General features: G+C 39.2%; 2 protein-coding genes across 3 annotated transcripts in view; one reads left to right on the top strand and one right to left on the bottom strand.

Moving 5' to 3' along the window:
• Positions 1-16,258, bottom strand: part of CMC1 (C-X9-C motif containing 1) — an 84,128-nt gene that overhangs the window by 20,485 nt on the left and 47,385 nt on the right. The window lies entirely within an intron of this gene.
• LOC122730092 (arf-GAP domain and FG repeat-containing protein 2-like) lies at positions 6,013-7,857 on the top strand. Its single transcript, XM_043969312.1, has one exon. It carries the CDS (start codon positions 6,013-6,015, stop codon positions 7,423-7,425), a length of 1,413 nt encoding a protein of 470 aa, XP_043825247.1. The 3' UTR covers positions 7,426-7,857.

The raw sequence follows: 16,258 nt of genomic DNA on the forward strand, positions 1-16,258 counted from the left end.
CCTGGGTTAGAGTGTGGGAGGGGCATTGCAGTGAATAAAAGTGACACCGAGGCACAGTTTCTCCAGAGAAAGATAGCATTTAATTAATAACCACACACATACTGTTAGTAAATGGGTCACACTGGCACCTCAGCAAAAGCCAGGGACCTGAGCATGATCAATTTACTAGTTGGGCTAGCAGCAACCAAAAAAACTGGGTCAATGGCATCTCCCAATGACCTGAGGCCACGAGTGAAATCAACAGGGTCTTTTAAACCCTCTGAATGGCTTGAAAGTACATCATTTGGACCTGCCCTGGCAAAGGTAAGGCAATCTTGATTGGTTGGCCTTCAGAGGTGGGTGGTCATGCCCCTCTCTGGCAATTAAGGAATGCTGGATAGGTATCAACTGCCTCTAGTAATCTTGGCTAGAAAACAAACCAACCCAATCAGGATCCCTCCCCCATTAATCTTCCCCCTGGAGAGTAAGTCACCCCTAACTTTTTTTTTTTTAGTGAGGCAATTGGGGTTAAGTGACTTGCCCAGGGTCACACAGCTAGTAAGTGTTAAGTGTCTGAGGCCGGATTTGAACTCAGGTACTCCTGACTCCAGGGCCGGTGCTCTATCCACTGTGCCACCTAGCTGCCCCCACCCCTAACTTTTGATGAAGAAAAGCATGGACAAGAGAGTCATCCCCTGGGGAAGAGCCTAGACCAAGTTGGTTATTCATTTACCAGCAGAGAAAGTCAGGGTCCCACTTTAAAATAGGAAAAGGGAAGAGAGAAAGAGAGAACTTTAGTTCTGTGCTTTTAAAAGATCAATTTGATAGCTGAGTGGAGGATGGATTGGAGTAGGGAAGAGACTTGAGACAGAGAAGCCAAGCAAAAGTCACTTGACACAGCGAGATCAAGCAGAAGTCTATCACATTTGGAACTGATGCTGAATGAGATGAGCAGAACCAGGACAACACTGTACACAGTATCAACATTGTGTGTTGATCAACTGTGATAGACATGACTCTTCTCAGCAATACAATGGTCCAAGATAGTTCCAAAGGACTCATGATGGAAAATGCTCTCCAAATCCAGAAAAAAAGAACTATGGGATCTAGATGCAGATTGAACCATACTATTTCTATTTTTTGTTTTTCTTTTTTGAGGTTTTTCCTTTTTGATCTGATTCTTCTTTCACAGTATGTCTAATGCAGAAATAGGTTTAATGTGATTGTACATATATAAGCTATATCAGATTGCTTGCTGTCTTGGGGAGGGGCAAAGGAAGGGGAGGGAGGGAGAAAAATTTGAAACTAGAAATCTTATAAAAAAACAAATGTTGAAAACTGTCTCTACATGTAACTGGAAAATAATAAAATACTTTTATGGGAAAAAAATTTAAGTGAGCAGGAAAAATTGGGAAAAATAAAGTATAAGAAGACTGGGATAAAAAAGAAGTCTATCGCATTTAAAAAGCTCAACAAAGCACATATTTTATCTTAGGCAATAAGGAGCCACTAGAGTTTAATGAGTAAGGGAATGATGTGGTCAGATGTGTTAAGGACAATTCCTGGCAGCAGTGTGGAAGATAGACTGAAGTGGGAAGAGAGAGTGCAGAGAAAACAGTGAGGAGCTTTCTCCTATTAGGAGCCAGGTGACAGATGATGAGGGCTGCGACCCTAACTTTGTGACTAGAGATAAGAGAGAAGACACAAGAAATTTGCAGCAGCAGAAACCGAAAGATTTGGCAATTTAACTGGATATTTGGAGTGAAGGAAAGCAAGGACATTTAATCAAACAACACAAGTGATAAGAAAATAAATGCAGCCCATATGGGGTTTGAGAAGGCACCCACAGAGATAGGAGGGGAGATCAGGAAACAAGGATGAAGAGGACTCACAGCATGCATGGCTTGAGAACCAAGAGAAAAGGCCCATGATGATGCCACAGCTGGTGCCACTCTGATGAGAGCACTGTCTCTGCTGGGAGGCCCATCTCATGTCCACGATGTGCAGACTCCTTTTGGAGGGGGGCATTGTGTATTGGCTCTCAGCTGGGTGTCTGCAAGTCTTACAGTCTCTGAGCTGCTCTGATACTGTTTGGTGAGTTTCAGCTCTTCAGGTTCATCTGCTGCGCTCTTACCTCCCAGAATGCTTCTCCTCCACAAGAGCCCATGAGCCACCACACTAGCTAAGGGCAGCCAGCCAAACAAAAACCAGTGAGAGTCCTGGAGGGAGTGGTACAACTCAGTCTAGTCCTTGGCTAGCTGGAGTGCTCTCTAGACTGTAATTAAGTCTGCTCTTCTGACAGTATCTGGTGCTCATTAGAAAAGTCTTGTGGTCCCACTCCTTGCCCTCAATTCCACCTAGGAATTCTATCATACAAAGCTAGGCAGCCGCTGGGCCTAAGAAGCCCCCTTCACTCCCAAGAGCTTTCCTGCTTAGCATGCCAAAGAAGGCTAGCAACAACAGAAGCACCCACCATCCCCTGGGGCCACTCCCCTGACTCTGTCTCATCTGACTACAAGCAGCAGCAACAGCACCACCCATGGTTTTGTGCTACATTCTGGTCAGGAGCAAAACCTCTTTGTCTTCTCTCACTGATCCTGACAGACCAAATATTCAAGAATCCTTTAGGCTGAACTTCACTGGACTTTTGCATGGTTCAGCTGAGTGGAAACAAAATCTCCATCTGACTGGCTGAATATACTATAGCAGCCTGGGAAAAACATGTTCTCCATGGATGTGGATCCCTTTTCCTAGCCCACATTTGACCTCTAATTCCCCTCCAGCCAAATGTTTATAAGACCTAATTACTGATCTCACCTATGAAGAAAATATAGGTTTGCAAGAAAAAAATGACATTTACTTGAATTAACAAAACTGACAAATTAGGGAACAACTATTTCCAAAACAAAAGGAATTATTTTCCTTACATAAAGATTCACAAAACAGTTCCTTTAAAAATAGCCACTTTCCTAACCCTAGAATCACATCAGAGTAAAAAAAGGAGATCAGAATCTATCTTGTCTGCACCACACCTGCCTAATGATGTCCTTCCACGTGTTCATCCCAGCTTTGTGGGGTTGTCACTATTTCTTAGGGCAGTCTATTCCACTTTTGGACTTCTGATTATTAGAAGGTTTTCCTCATATCAAACTGATAAAAATGATATTTGGTTATTTCCAATTATGACATCCTATGATTATAGTTAAGACAATTATGATAATTTATTTACATATCTTAATGTTTTAAAATTTACAAAACATTTTACATAAAATTATACTGCACAACAACTCTATGAAATGGGTGATGCACTTTGATTCAGCAATAACCCTGCTAAGTTTAAAAGACCTATTCGTTCAAAAATATTTATAAAAGCTCTTTTTATACTGGCTAAGAATTGGAAATCAAAGGAATATCCAATAATTGGGGAATGTTAAACAAACTGTGGTATATGATGACAATGGAATATTATTGTGCCATAAGAAACAACAAGCAGATGATTTCAGAAAAGCCTGGAAAGACTTATATGAACTGATATACAGTGAAGTGAGCAGAACCAGGAGAATGTGCACAGAGACAGCAATATTGTTTGAGGAAGAACTGTGAATGACTTAACTATTTCCAGCAAGACAATGATCCAAGACAATCCCAAAGGACTAATGATGAAACATACTATCCACTTCCAGAGAAAGAAATGATAGTGATTGAACACAGATTGAAACATGCTATTTTTCACTTTCATTTTTTTCTTTTATTCAAGTTTTCTTGTACAAAATGACCAATATGGTAGTGTTTTACATAACTGCACATGTATAACGTATATCTGATTGCTTACTGCCTTGGTGGGGGCTGGGGGGGGAGGGGGGGGAGGGAAAGAGGGATAAAATTTGGAATTCAAAACTTTAAATAAAAATGTTTATTATTATTTTAACAAAAGAAATGGCTGATGCAGCTATTCCTCTCTTCATTTTATTTCAATTCTTCAAACATTTGTGATTTGTTCAGTGTAGGCACTGCTGCTCACCATTAAAGAGAAGAAAGCATCACCCTATCTAAGCAGATGACTTCATAAGTTACTGTGACAAAAATCCATCACTCTGTGGTCCAGCTTTAAGCAATGAACCTCTCTGAACTTGTCAAGGCTGAACAGATATGTACTGGAAGTATTCTCAGTTTGACAGATCAAGAACACAGGGACATCTCCACCCATTACTCTTTTTTATTTCTATTATGACTAAATATTAGAAGCAGTCTACCAAAGATAGATTCTAAATGAAGATGAATTGTCTCTGGACATGTTGCCTTATCTGTAAAATGAGGGGATTAGGCTATGACTTCTAAGGTTCCTTTTAGCTCTACATCCCATGGGTTCTAAACAGTGATAAAAGTCAAAGGGGAAAATAGGATTCTTGTATTTATAGACAACTTTTAAGTAATACCTTCACTGTGCAATCTCCTCCCCATCCCACACAGACATCCAATAAACTGGGTGTGAGTCAGTAGAATATTTTTCACTTACAAAGGACAGTAAATTAAAATATAACAAAAGTTGCTCATTATAGGTAAGATAATCTAAATGTTTATAGAGAAAAAGGTCATGAAGGAAGATTTCAAGAGGATTCACTTGGAGTATTTGGAATGGGTTCTTCAAATCTTAATTTCTGGATGTTGTGAAGATTCTGTGTGTGTGTGTGTGTGTGTGTGTGTGTGTGTGTGTGTGTGTGTGTGTGTGTGTGTGTGTGTGAGGCAACTGGGGTTAAGTGACTTGCCTATGGTCACACAGCTAGTAAGTGTTAAGTGTCTGAGGTCACATTTGAATTCATGTCCTCCTGACTCCAGGGCTGGTGCTCTAGCCACTGTGCCACCTAGCGGCCCCCTGTTGTGAAGATTCTTAAAGAGAAAATGTGGTTAGTGGTGCAGAGACTGGTGTATTTTAAAACTGTTTTTGTGGGAGACAAATTGGACTGATACAGTCCTTAGTGTTCAGGTGAATCTGGAGTTAAGCAAAGAATGAGAACACATGAAAGGATCTAGAATCCTGAAGCAGAAAATGGAATGGCACCAAAATGAATCCACCTGAAGAACCCTCTTCACTGACAGTATTTTGAGTGCATCTAAGTGTGAAGGTGGCATTCTTCACTCCTTAAATTCCAGAGCTTCTTTTTAAAAAAAAAATTAATGCAATAAGTTATGCATCTCTTCAACATCTACATAACAAGAGGAAGGATGAACCACAAGTTCATCCAATAATCCCTAGATGGGAATCCATGAGAAGCCATGAGGATAGGGAATGCAGCATGAACTGCATCCTTCATTACCAATAAAGAAAGACCACCCATAGAAATCCCAATGTAATGAACACTACTGAAATACTTAAGTCCTCCAGCTACTCCTATACATAGAAGCATGTCTTCCCATCCAAAGGGGGAGAGGGGGGTGGATTTAACAACCCCATGTTAAAATACAGGGACAAATTTTTTTCAAGTATGTTTGATCAAAATATAGTGTTTCTTTGGTGTTCTGTTAAAATTCATAAGCAGAAATATATAATTATTTTTATGCAAAAGTTTTTTATAACACTTTTTAGTTTTTTTTTCTACATTTTCTGTAGCACAAGCAAAACAATGCTCAATGTCTATTCCTTCCTACTACAGCCAATGATATGACAGAGTTGCCTGGTTCTTTAAAAGACATCTTGTGCTCTGGACTCCCCCATCAATATGAACAATCCTCCCAATACACTTCATATCTTAAATGATGACCACTGGTCTCAGTTTTAGGGAAGAGAACATAGGCACTGACCTAACGTTAAGGAATTTCTCAAAACATTTCTTTTGGATTATACATTGCTCATATCTAATATCAAAATTATAATTATCGAACTGTATAATTTAAATATTCATAAGGCTCTTTTCTGGAATAACTGTGATTTTAAAAACAAGTTTATATTGACTACTGAAGACATTACCAATCACAATTAAGAATTTCTCTTCTGGAGAGCCACCTGAAGAAGGATAGGGAGGTGGGGGAAAAGCAATGATGATGGCTGCGAAGAAAGGTCCGGGCCCCGGCGGCAGCGACGGCTGCGGAAAAGCGGAGGCGGAGGCGGCTTCGGAGGTGTGGTGTCGCCGGGTGCGAGAGCTGGGTGGCAGCAGCCAGGCCGGAAACCGCCACTGTTTCGAGTGTGCCCAGCGCGGGGTCACATACGTGGATATCACCGTGGGCAGCTTTGTCTGCACCTCCTGCTCTGGTCTCCTGAGAGGCCTGAATCCTCCTCACCGAGTCAAATCCATCTCCATGACAACCTTTACTGAGCCTGAAGTGATGTTCCTCCAATCTCGTGGAAATGAGGTTTGCAGGAAGATCTGGCTGGGTCTCTTTGATACACAAACCTCCTTGGTCCCAGACTCCAGGGACCCTCAAAAGGTGAAGGAGTTTCTTCAGGAGAAATATGAGAAGAAGCGATGGTATGTCCCCCCAGACCAAGTCAAGGGGCCATCCTACACCAAAAGCAGCACCTCTACCCCTACCCAAGATTCCACTCCAGATGTAAAGCCCCTGAGGACACTTCTTGGGGACCCTGTGCCCTCTGTTGCCATCTCCAGCACTAGCCAGGCTCGGCTCTCCCAACACCGGTGCTCCCAACCACCGTCCCTCCCTTCAGTCAAGAAAGCCAGCACTGACCTTCTGGCTGACATTGGTGGAGACCCTTTTGCTGCTCCCCAACCAGCATCGAATTTTGCTGTCTTTGGGGGCCAGGGTACATCCCATGGAGGATTTGCCAACTTTGATGCCTTTGGAAGCAGCCCTTTCTCCTCTACAATTGGAGGTATCCCTCCAGCTGGCCAGGCTTTATTCCAGACCCAGCCAACGCCCATTGGCAGCAGCCAGGTGACCCCATTTGGTGCCTCTCCTCTTGCTCCTGCCAATCAGCCAAGTGCCCTTTCAGATATGAGCAATGTCTTGGGAACTGGGATGTCAGCTGGTGGTGTTCCTAGCAGAGCCTTTGGGACCGTTGGCCATGTCTCTGGACTCCACACTGCTGCTTCTGGCAGTAATAGCAGCAGCAGCAGCACTGGGCTTGGATTTGGGGCTTTCACCAACCCTTTCATCACACCGGCTCCTCACCCACAGTTGCCTTCCACCAACCCTTTCCAATCCAATGGCCTGGCCTCCGGGCTTGGTTTGGGAATGAACACTGTGGTTCCTAGCTTCTCTTCTGCACCAACCCCTAGTGGCTTCCCAGGAACGTTCTCTCCTAATCTCTTCCCTCCACAAACCTTGCTGGTTCATCAGCAGAATGGTTCTGGTTTTGTTGGATTAGGAGCAGCCAAACTGGGGCAAAGGCCTGTAAACCATCCAGCTGGGATCTCTACCAACCCCTTCATGACTGGATCCTCATCAAGCCCATTTGCCTCCAAACCTCCTCCTACTAATCCCTTCTTGTAGCACTGTGCCCAGGAAGACAACATCCTTCCTGCTCCCCCTGCCCCCAAGTATCCACTCTGTTCCCTAGAACCCTGGTGGCCACCTTTGTTTTTTGGCATTACAGTGGCCTCAGCCCAAGATGGGGAATGACTTGCCTTGCTTTGGGTGGTGGGAATCATGGGGATAATGAAAGTGCTAATGCTTTGCTCTGGGCTTGCAGATAAAACACCACCCTGTAGGCCAGTAGCCCCCTCCCAGAGCAGTGAGAACAGTGGGAGTGCTTATTAGAGGTGGCTGGCCCAGGTGTGTTTTATTATTCTATAATTGTCCCTTCTCTATTATCCTTTCTCCCCCAGCATACATGTGGTTCTCCCAGCTCCTAAAGCTTTCTCCTGTGGAGAAAGTTATTTTAGGTTCAGGCCATTTCCTCTTCTTAGTGCTGAACTCTTAACTGCTAGGAAGTTAAGGGAACCTGAACCCACCTTTCCCTACATGCTAAAGGGCCCCATCCTGGTTAAAACCAGGGGAAGTACCAAGGCATGGCAAGCATTTGGGAAGGACATTTGAATAGCACTGGAGTTGGAGCACCTTATTCCCTTGCTTCTTTCTGCATAGCTGGGCACGTCAGCAATTCCAATCACCTTCCACACCTCAACCAAAAAAAGCTTTCCTTTCCCTTGCACAAACTTCCAACCCAGCCGTGCTGTCTACACATGCAATGATGAAAGGTTCTTATCCCTCATATCAAAGCTGCTTCTTTCCTTTTCATACTTGTTTGCAAAAAGAAAAAAAAAAAAAGAATTTCTCTTCTGGGTGCATGACTTGCCATGTAATTCTTGTGCATATGCTAACATGAACTGGATAATTGTTTGATGAATGGGTCCAATTATTTGCTTCCACAAGCTGGCATTTATACATAACAACACTGTGCATGAATAAACAAAAGCAAATGAGTGAAAAGATGAATTTATGTATTTAGGTCCAAATAACTTAAAGGTGTCATTTTAAAATCACATACTATATCACACATTTTACTAAATTGTAGTTTTACCAAAAAAATTGTTATTATCTTCAACCTCCTGACTTCCAGAGTTCTCACTTAACCTTATATAAAAACAAACATAAAAACCTATAAATTTTACACTAGTGTCAATCCATAAAACAAAGCTTAATTTTTAAAAAATCTAAATGTTAGTAAAAAATTATGGGGCAGATAGGTGGTGCAGTGGATAGAGCACTGGCCCTTGGAGTCAGGAGTACCTGAGTTCAAATCCGGGCTCAGATACTTAACACTTACTAGCTGTGTGACCCTGGGCAAGTCACTTAACACCAATTGCCTCACTAAATAAACAAAGAAAAAAAAAAAGAAAAAGTTATGCAATACAACCAACAACTCCTTATATTTTTATGACTGGCTTCAATGGGTAGTTCTGGGGCAAAGAGAATTGATTGTGAGGGAGAAGGCATTCTAACTGGGTAGACCCAGAGCACAGAACAGGAAGGTACTAACCTGAACTCTTTGCAGCTAACATCACCTCTAGAGGTAACACATAAAGTCTAATATCAAGAAATAGGCTGAAAAAATGAGTAACAAACAACAGAAAGAAGAATCTCACCATAAAAAGCTATTGTGGTAACAAGGAATAGATATTTAGAAGACAATGATGACACTATATACATATATATATGTGTACACACACACACACACACACACATATACAGACTAGACACAAGTTCAACAAGAATTCCTAGAGGAGGTATAGAAATTTTTTTTAGGAGCCAACAATGATTTTTTAAAATCAAATATGAACAATAGAGGAAAACTTGGAGAAAGAAATGCAAGAAAATTATTTCAAAAGAATTAATAGGGGAAGCTAAGTGGCACACTGGCCCTGAATTCAGGAGGACCTGAGTTCAAATCTAGCCTCAGACACTTGACACTTACTAGCTGTGTGACGCTGGACAATTCACTTAACCCTCACTGCCTTGTAAGAGAAAGAGAGAGAGGGAGAGAGAGAGAGAGAGAGAGAGAGAGAGAGAGAGAGAGAGAGAGAGAGAGAGAGAGAGAGAATGAATAGCTTGGTAAAAGAGACACCAAAAAATTCTAAAGAAAGTCCTCCTTATAAATCAAAATTGGACAGGTGGTAAAAGAGGTACAAAATCTCACTGAAAAAATAATCCCTTACAAATTAGAATTGAACAAGGGGAAACAAATGACTCCATGAGATATTAAGAAACAAATAGATGAAAATATGAAATATCTTAATGGAGAAGCATCTGACTTGGAAAAGAGATTGAAGAGAAATAATTTAAAAATTATTGGACTACTGGGGCAGCTAGGTGGTGCAGTGGATAGGGCATCGGCCCTGGAGTCAGGAGGACCTGAGTTCAAATCCGGCCTCAGAAACTTAACACTTACTAGCTGTGTGACCCTAGGCAAGTCACTTAACCCCAATTGCCTCACCAAAAAAAAAAAAAATTATTGGACTATCCAGAAACCAGGATAAAAAAGAGGTGAGAAGCTAGATATCATATGTCAAGAAAATATCCCCAACATCTTAGAAACAGAAGGCAAAACAGAAACTGAAAGAACTGACTGATCACTTCTTGGAAGAGATCCCAAAATGAAACTCCCAGAAATATCATAGCCAAATTCCAGAGCTCTCAGGTCAAGGAAAAAAAATAGTTCTAGCAGCCAGAAAGAAACTATTCAAATAACATGTAGTTATAGTCAGGGTCACATAAGATTTAGAAGCTATCTCTCTAAAGAGACAGAGGGATTGAAATGATATTCTAGAAGGCTTTGGAACTAGGATTACAAACAAGAATAACCAATCCAGCTGACTAAAACCCTTTAAGGGAAAAATGGATATTTAATGAAATAGGGAACTTCTAAGCATACCCTGATGAGTATGACATTCAAACTCATGACTCAAGAGAAGCAGGAAAAAGTAAATGAGGGAGAAATTATAAGGAACTTAATAAGGTTAAACTGTTTATATCCCCAAATAGAAAGATAATACAAGTAACCCCTAAAAACTTTATTATCATTAGGATAGTTAGAAGTAGTCTACTTAGAGGCATGGGTATGAGTGTATGAAGTTAGGATGATCTCAAAATAAAAATGGAGGGGTGAGAAAGATATACTGGGAGATGGGAAAGAAGAAGAATGGATGGGAGGAGCAGGTGACACCTGAACCTTACTCTTATCTGAACTGGTTAAAAAAGGGAAATATACATATAGATATATACACATATACATACACAGTTTGTATAATATTCATCTATCCCACAGGAAAGACAGAGAAAGGGCTAAGAGAAGGGGAGTTGATAAGAGAGGGGGTATATAGACCTCACTTTATGTAAGTAGACCAATCTGTAAACTTCTAGGTAAAGCAATTTTTACGTAATGTGAATTTGCCCACAGACACTGGGAATTGAGGGAAGGAGAAAAGAGGGCTGCATGCCTGTGGAGGTAGAGGTCAGCCCATGATTCAAGGACACATGGAGCTGAATATGGATACAGACAGGAGAGGATGGGCAACACATGGATTGCAGGGACAGACACATGGTACCCAAGCATGGACAAGGTACCCAAGACAGACACACAGGCAGGTGGGCGGAGCAGGGCAAAGGTGTCCCCTTGCTGTGCCAAAGGTCTCAATTCAAGCCTCTGATCTGGCAATGCTAGCAGCAGTCTCTGCACCTGCCCATCCTTATGCTTTCATCTGAAGCTCTTTTTTTTAGCTTTTTTTTTTTCCTTTGGGGGAGGGGGACGATGCTACAAAGTGCCAAGCCAAGGAGCACAATACTGTACAAGAAAGTTAGTATAAATGATTTATTTGGGGGGGGGGGGGAATGTGGATTTCTTTCAGAATTCTTTACATAAAGTCAAATTTGTGTAATGCAAATTTACATAAAGCAAGCGGGAGGCAGGGGTCAGAAGCAAAACAGACTTTTGAGAGAGAACAGAATAAAAGGAAATATAAAGTTAGCAATCATAACTGTAAATGTGAATGGGATGATTTTACCCATAAAATGGTAGGGGATATCAGAATGTATGAGAAATCAGAATCCAAAAATATATTCTTTACAAAAGAAATACTTGAAAAAGAAAGACACACAGAGTTCAAATAAGGGGCTGGAGTAGAATTTATTATGCTTCAGGTGAAGTACAAAAAGGAGGAGCATAAATTATACTTTCACAAAAAGCAAAAGCAGATCTCATTAAAAGAAATAAGAAAGAAAACTACATTTTGCTAAAAAGAAAAAAAAAGTACTATAGGGAGCAGCTAGGTGGCGCAGTGGATAAAGCACCAGCCCTGGATTCAGGAAGACCTGAGTTCTGGTCCAGCCTCAAACACTTGACACTTAACTAGCTGTGTGACCCTGGGCAAGTTACTTAACCCCCATAGCCCTGCCAAAAAAAAAAAAAAAAGATACCACAGACAGTGAAGTAATATCAAGACTAAACATATATGCAACAAATGGCAAATGGAATAGCATCCAAACTCATGAAAGAAAAGTCAAATGAATTACAGGAGGAACTAGTAAAATTCTACTAGTAGGGGAGCTCAACTTTCCCCTCTCAGACCTAGATAAAGCTAACCATAAAATAAGTAAGAAAGAAGTTAAGTAGATAAATATAATTTTAGAAAAGTTAGATATGATAGCCCTCTGGAAAAAAACTGAATGAAAACAGAAAGGAGTCTATCTTTTCTCAGCTATACGTGGCACCTTCACAAAAGCTGACTATCTACTATATCATTTAAAATATATACAACTGCAGAAAAGCAGAAATATAAATGAACCCATTTTGGACTAAAATGAAAGAAAAATTATGGGGACCCAGGACCAAATGGATCTATAAGCAAATTATATAACTAGTCTGTTAAAACAATCAATATCTTTAGCAAAGTTACAGGATATAAAATAAACCCACATAAATCATCGGTATTTCTACATATTACCAACAAAAATCCAGCAGGTATATAAAGAAATTATACTTAAAATAACTGTAAACAGTATAAAATATATGGGAATCTACCTGCCAAGATACACATAGAAACTATATGAATACAATTACGAAACACTTTTTACACCAATAAAGACAGTTCTAAACAACTGGAAAAATATTAATTACTCATGGGTAGGCTGAGGAACCAATGTAATAAAAATGACCCCCTCCCACCACCCCCACAAAAAAAAAAAAAAAAAAAACCAGATTGGCTGGAGTGCCTTAAATCTTATAGTCTAAGCAAAGACCAGTGGATTGACATTTATACATCTCACTGCCACCTCAAATCCAATATATTCAAAATGGAACTCATCCCATCTCTCCTACCCTTCCGACTGCCTGTCTTTGTACTGGTACCACCTAGGTAACATCACCTAGGATCACACTTTGGAGTCACCTAGGAATCATCCCTCTTCTCCCTCTAGTTTAAGAGTGTGTGTGTGTGTGTGTGTGTGTGTGTATTCCCCAACATGTACACTATTATATGTATGCATGCTTACATTGATATTTATATGTGTATATGCATATGTATATGCTTTATCTATTTTATATGCACTTATCTCTTGTTAAGAATGTAAGCTCACTGAGAACAGATAATGCTCCTTTGTACTTGAACCTCTAGTACCTAGTACAATGATTAGTACAGATGGGTGCTTAATAAACACTTATTGGATGATTAAACACTACTGCTGTTTTTATGCTAGTCTTGTGGATAAAATGGCCAAATAAGTTGGTTGTATTTGCAATTGGCTGAATAACCACATCAAAACATGGGGATCAACATAAAGGGAGACTGGAACCATGAAACTATTTTAGATCTAGTCTGACTCAACATTTTCATCAACAGAAGGCATTTGATCAGATCTGCAGATTACAATAAGCTGAGAGGAATGGATTGCTAACATGATAAACAAAGAAATCAAAGTATTAGAATGCTCAACTGAAACAACAAATGCAACTCAACAGGATTAAATGCTGTAATAAGGTTCAAAAAATAAATTCCATGAGCACAGGGTAGGTAATATTAGCTGATAATGCTGATAATAAAACAAACAGGATCTTAGACTTGTAGATGGCATAGATTCCTAATCAAAAGAAGTAACATGTATGTATGTTCTGTTCTAATCATAGCTTATATAAAGTATCATGTTTATTCTGGATACCACAGTTTAAAAGGGACACTCACCAAATTACTTGTTAAGGCTAAAATTCTAGCTAGTCTGTCTAAAATATCTAATGAGTGGTCGCCAATAAATTATAAGCTTTAGCAAGAGTTAGGCTTTTTAGCATTTATTAAGGAGAATAAGAATTTGGTAAAGAGAGAAGAAAAGGCCTAGATTCCTATCTATTCAAGGGAGAGCGCGTTTCTTGCTCCCTTCTCCACCAGCGTCCCCAAGAAAAAGCGTTAGTCAGAGCGCCAGGCTCCCCCCTTCTTCCTCCCACAAGCAGACATCACTTCCTAACGCCAAAGAAAAGACTCGTGGTCTTGCCCTCAAAGACCTTCACTTCATGGGGAGCTTTTCTACAGTAAGTCTCCAGCAGGTGGCGTCATTCCAATCTTTACAAAATAGAGTGTGTCTAGGAAAGGGTAACTGTGATGGCAAACTGGAGTTCTTAAGCCAAGTTGTATAAAGAATACTTAAAAGAACTCTGAATGTTAAGCTTGAAAAGCCAACTAAGGAGAGACAAAATAACTATTTTCAAATAATTGAAAGGCTGTCACGTTAAAGAGGAAGTAGCCTATTTTACTTAAAAAAGACAATTCAGGTAAAGTGCTTTTTAAAATATAAGAACTATATAATGATGAGCTATTACTACTACTCCAAGACACAAAGAAAAATCAAAAGTTACAGGAAGCAAATGGACAAAACACAAATGTTAATGTATAAGTATCATGTTTTATAGACAAAGGTAACTCTTCCTAACTGAAAACTACCCACAAATTAGAAATGGAACAGAAAAAGAAAGCAGCAAGTCAAAGATGGTTCACGAAGACAGATTAACCAAAAAAAAAAAGGGGGGGGGGAGATAGAAGACATCTAGAGAAACAAATGTTGTGAGTATTAAATCTCCTTGATATATAGCTTTACAACTTTGTGACAATACATGCTCAACACAATATCAAGTGGAAAATTTTAATGTCTGTAATACAAAATCACAGAAGTAACCTAACAACTGTTAAGGCTCTGAGAAAAAGGAATATGAAAGCATGCTAAAATAAAATAGTATCCAAAAACCTGAAATACTCCCCAAGTATACACTATTGTGTTCTATGAGACACAACTCAAAATATATGGGTTTATGTTACAAGAAAAAAAAATCACATCATGAAAATTTTTAATTAAAAAGAGGAGCTGGAAGACCTGGGTTCTAGAATCCCTGGCTTTGCCAGTAACTCTTCACATACAAGGCAAATGACCTACCCTCTGTAGGTTTCTGTTTCATCACCTTGTTATTGCATTAGGTAATTTCTAAATTTCCTTCCGCACTAAAATTCTAAGATTCTGTGAAATAAATAGCTACTCAGAAAGCAAGCAATTAATTAAATGATTCTCTTCAACACCTATTCAAAATACTTCACGTCTAGTATTACATACCTAGTGGTAAGAGGCAGAAATGGAATTAATTCCAATTCTACGGCCCGTACTAACTATCAATGCTTTGCTCTATGTTAACAACTTATGAAGCATTTCGGTTATGTAGCCTTAAAACTGTCCCCCCCCCCCCTGTTTCCTTTGGTTATATTTAATAAGGGGAATAAAAATAATCAGGCACAATAATGACCTCACTATAAACATTAATTGGACCTGGAATTGTTTTCCATCAACAATTAAAAACACCACTGAAAGCCAGAAGAGGACACGTTGGAACAAAAGGAAGGTGATAAACCTTAGATGATGTTTTAAAGAAGTAAGCATTCCACTTTGCTTCTACCACAAGATGGAGATAAAGGAGATGAATTTCCATTCCTCGCAAAAAGGGTTACTTTGAAACCAAAGACTTAAAATCACCTTCATATAGTCTGTATATCTAAAGAGGCTATATAAAGTATGTCCTCAAAATATAAGTTTTAGAGAAAAGCAAGTCACATTCAATCACATCAAATGCCTGTGCTTTATAAAATATTCTCTTATAAGGAATGGTAAGATAAGGACAAACACTCCCTTTCAAGTTTCTATCATAAAGAAATAGAACAAGGAATTCTATTGTTAGAAATATTACAGAATTCTGAGAAGGCTGGCTCTCCAATCATTTATTTGTTAGGATTTAAATATGTAACCATTATAATAATTTTGTCAAGTTAACATTTTAATAAAATTAATTTTTCCCAGAGAAACTGAACTACTTTGAATAGTGATAGACAAAACAGCTAATATTTCAATTTAATATGCTAAAAAATAAAGGCATTCTAAATAATTGAGAAGACTAATTATTTGGGCATTGTCTATAATTATAACATAAAAATTTTAATTTTATTTCTAAATAGGATAACAAACATTTTCTCATTAAAACTGCTATGCAAAATTTTTACAACATCCTTCAGAGGAAAAACGTATAGGTCTACATGCAAAAACCCTCCTTGCAGAAATATTTTTTAAAACATTCAAATGTTCCATATCTGATATATAAATACATTTAAGTATTCAAATCATTATCTATACATGGATCACAAAGGGTAATAACCGCCTCTTCCTATTATGTACAAAAGTCAATATTTAAAATACTTTTCTCAGAAATAAAACAATAATTGTTTTTCTTACCAAAACAGAAATGTCCTAATTCTGCAAAGATGGAGTTGTAATTGTGTAAAAGAGAAAAATGTCATTAGCTAACAAA

This window comes from Dromiciops gliroides, chromosome 5 (assembly GCF_019393635.1).
Source record: "Dromiciops gliroides isolate mDroGli1 chromosome 5, mDroGli1.pri, whole genome shotgun sequence".
In the NCBI taxonomy this organism is placed as follows: domain Eukaryota; kingdom Metazoa; phylum Chordata; class Mammalia; order Microbiotheria; family Microbiotheriidae; genus Dromiciops; species Dromiciops gliroides.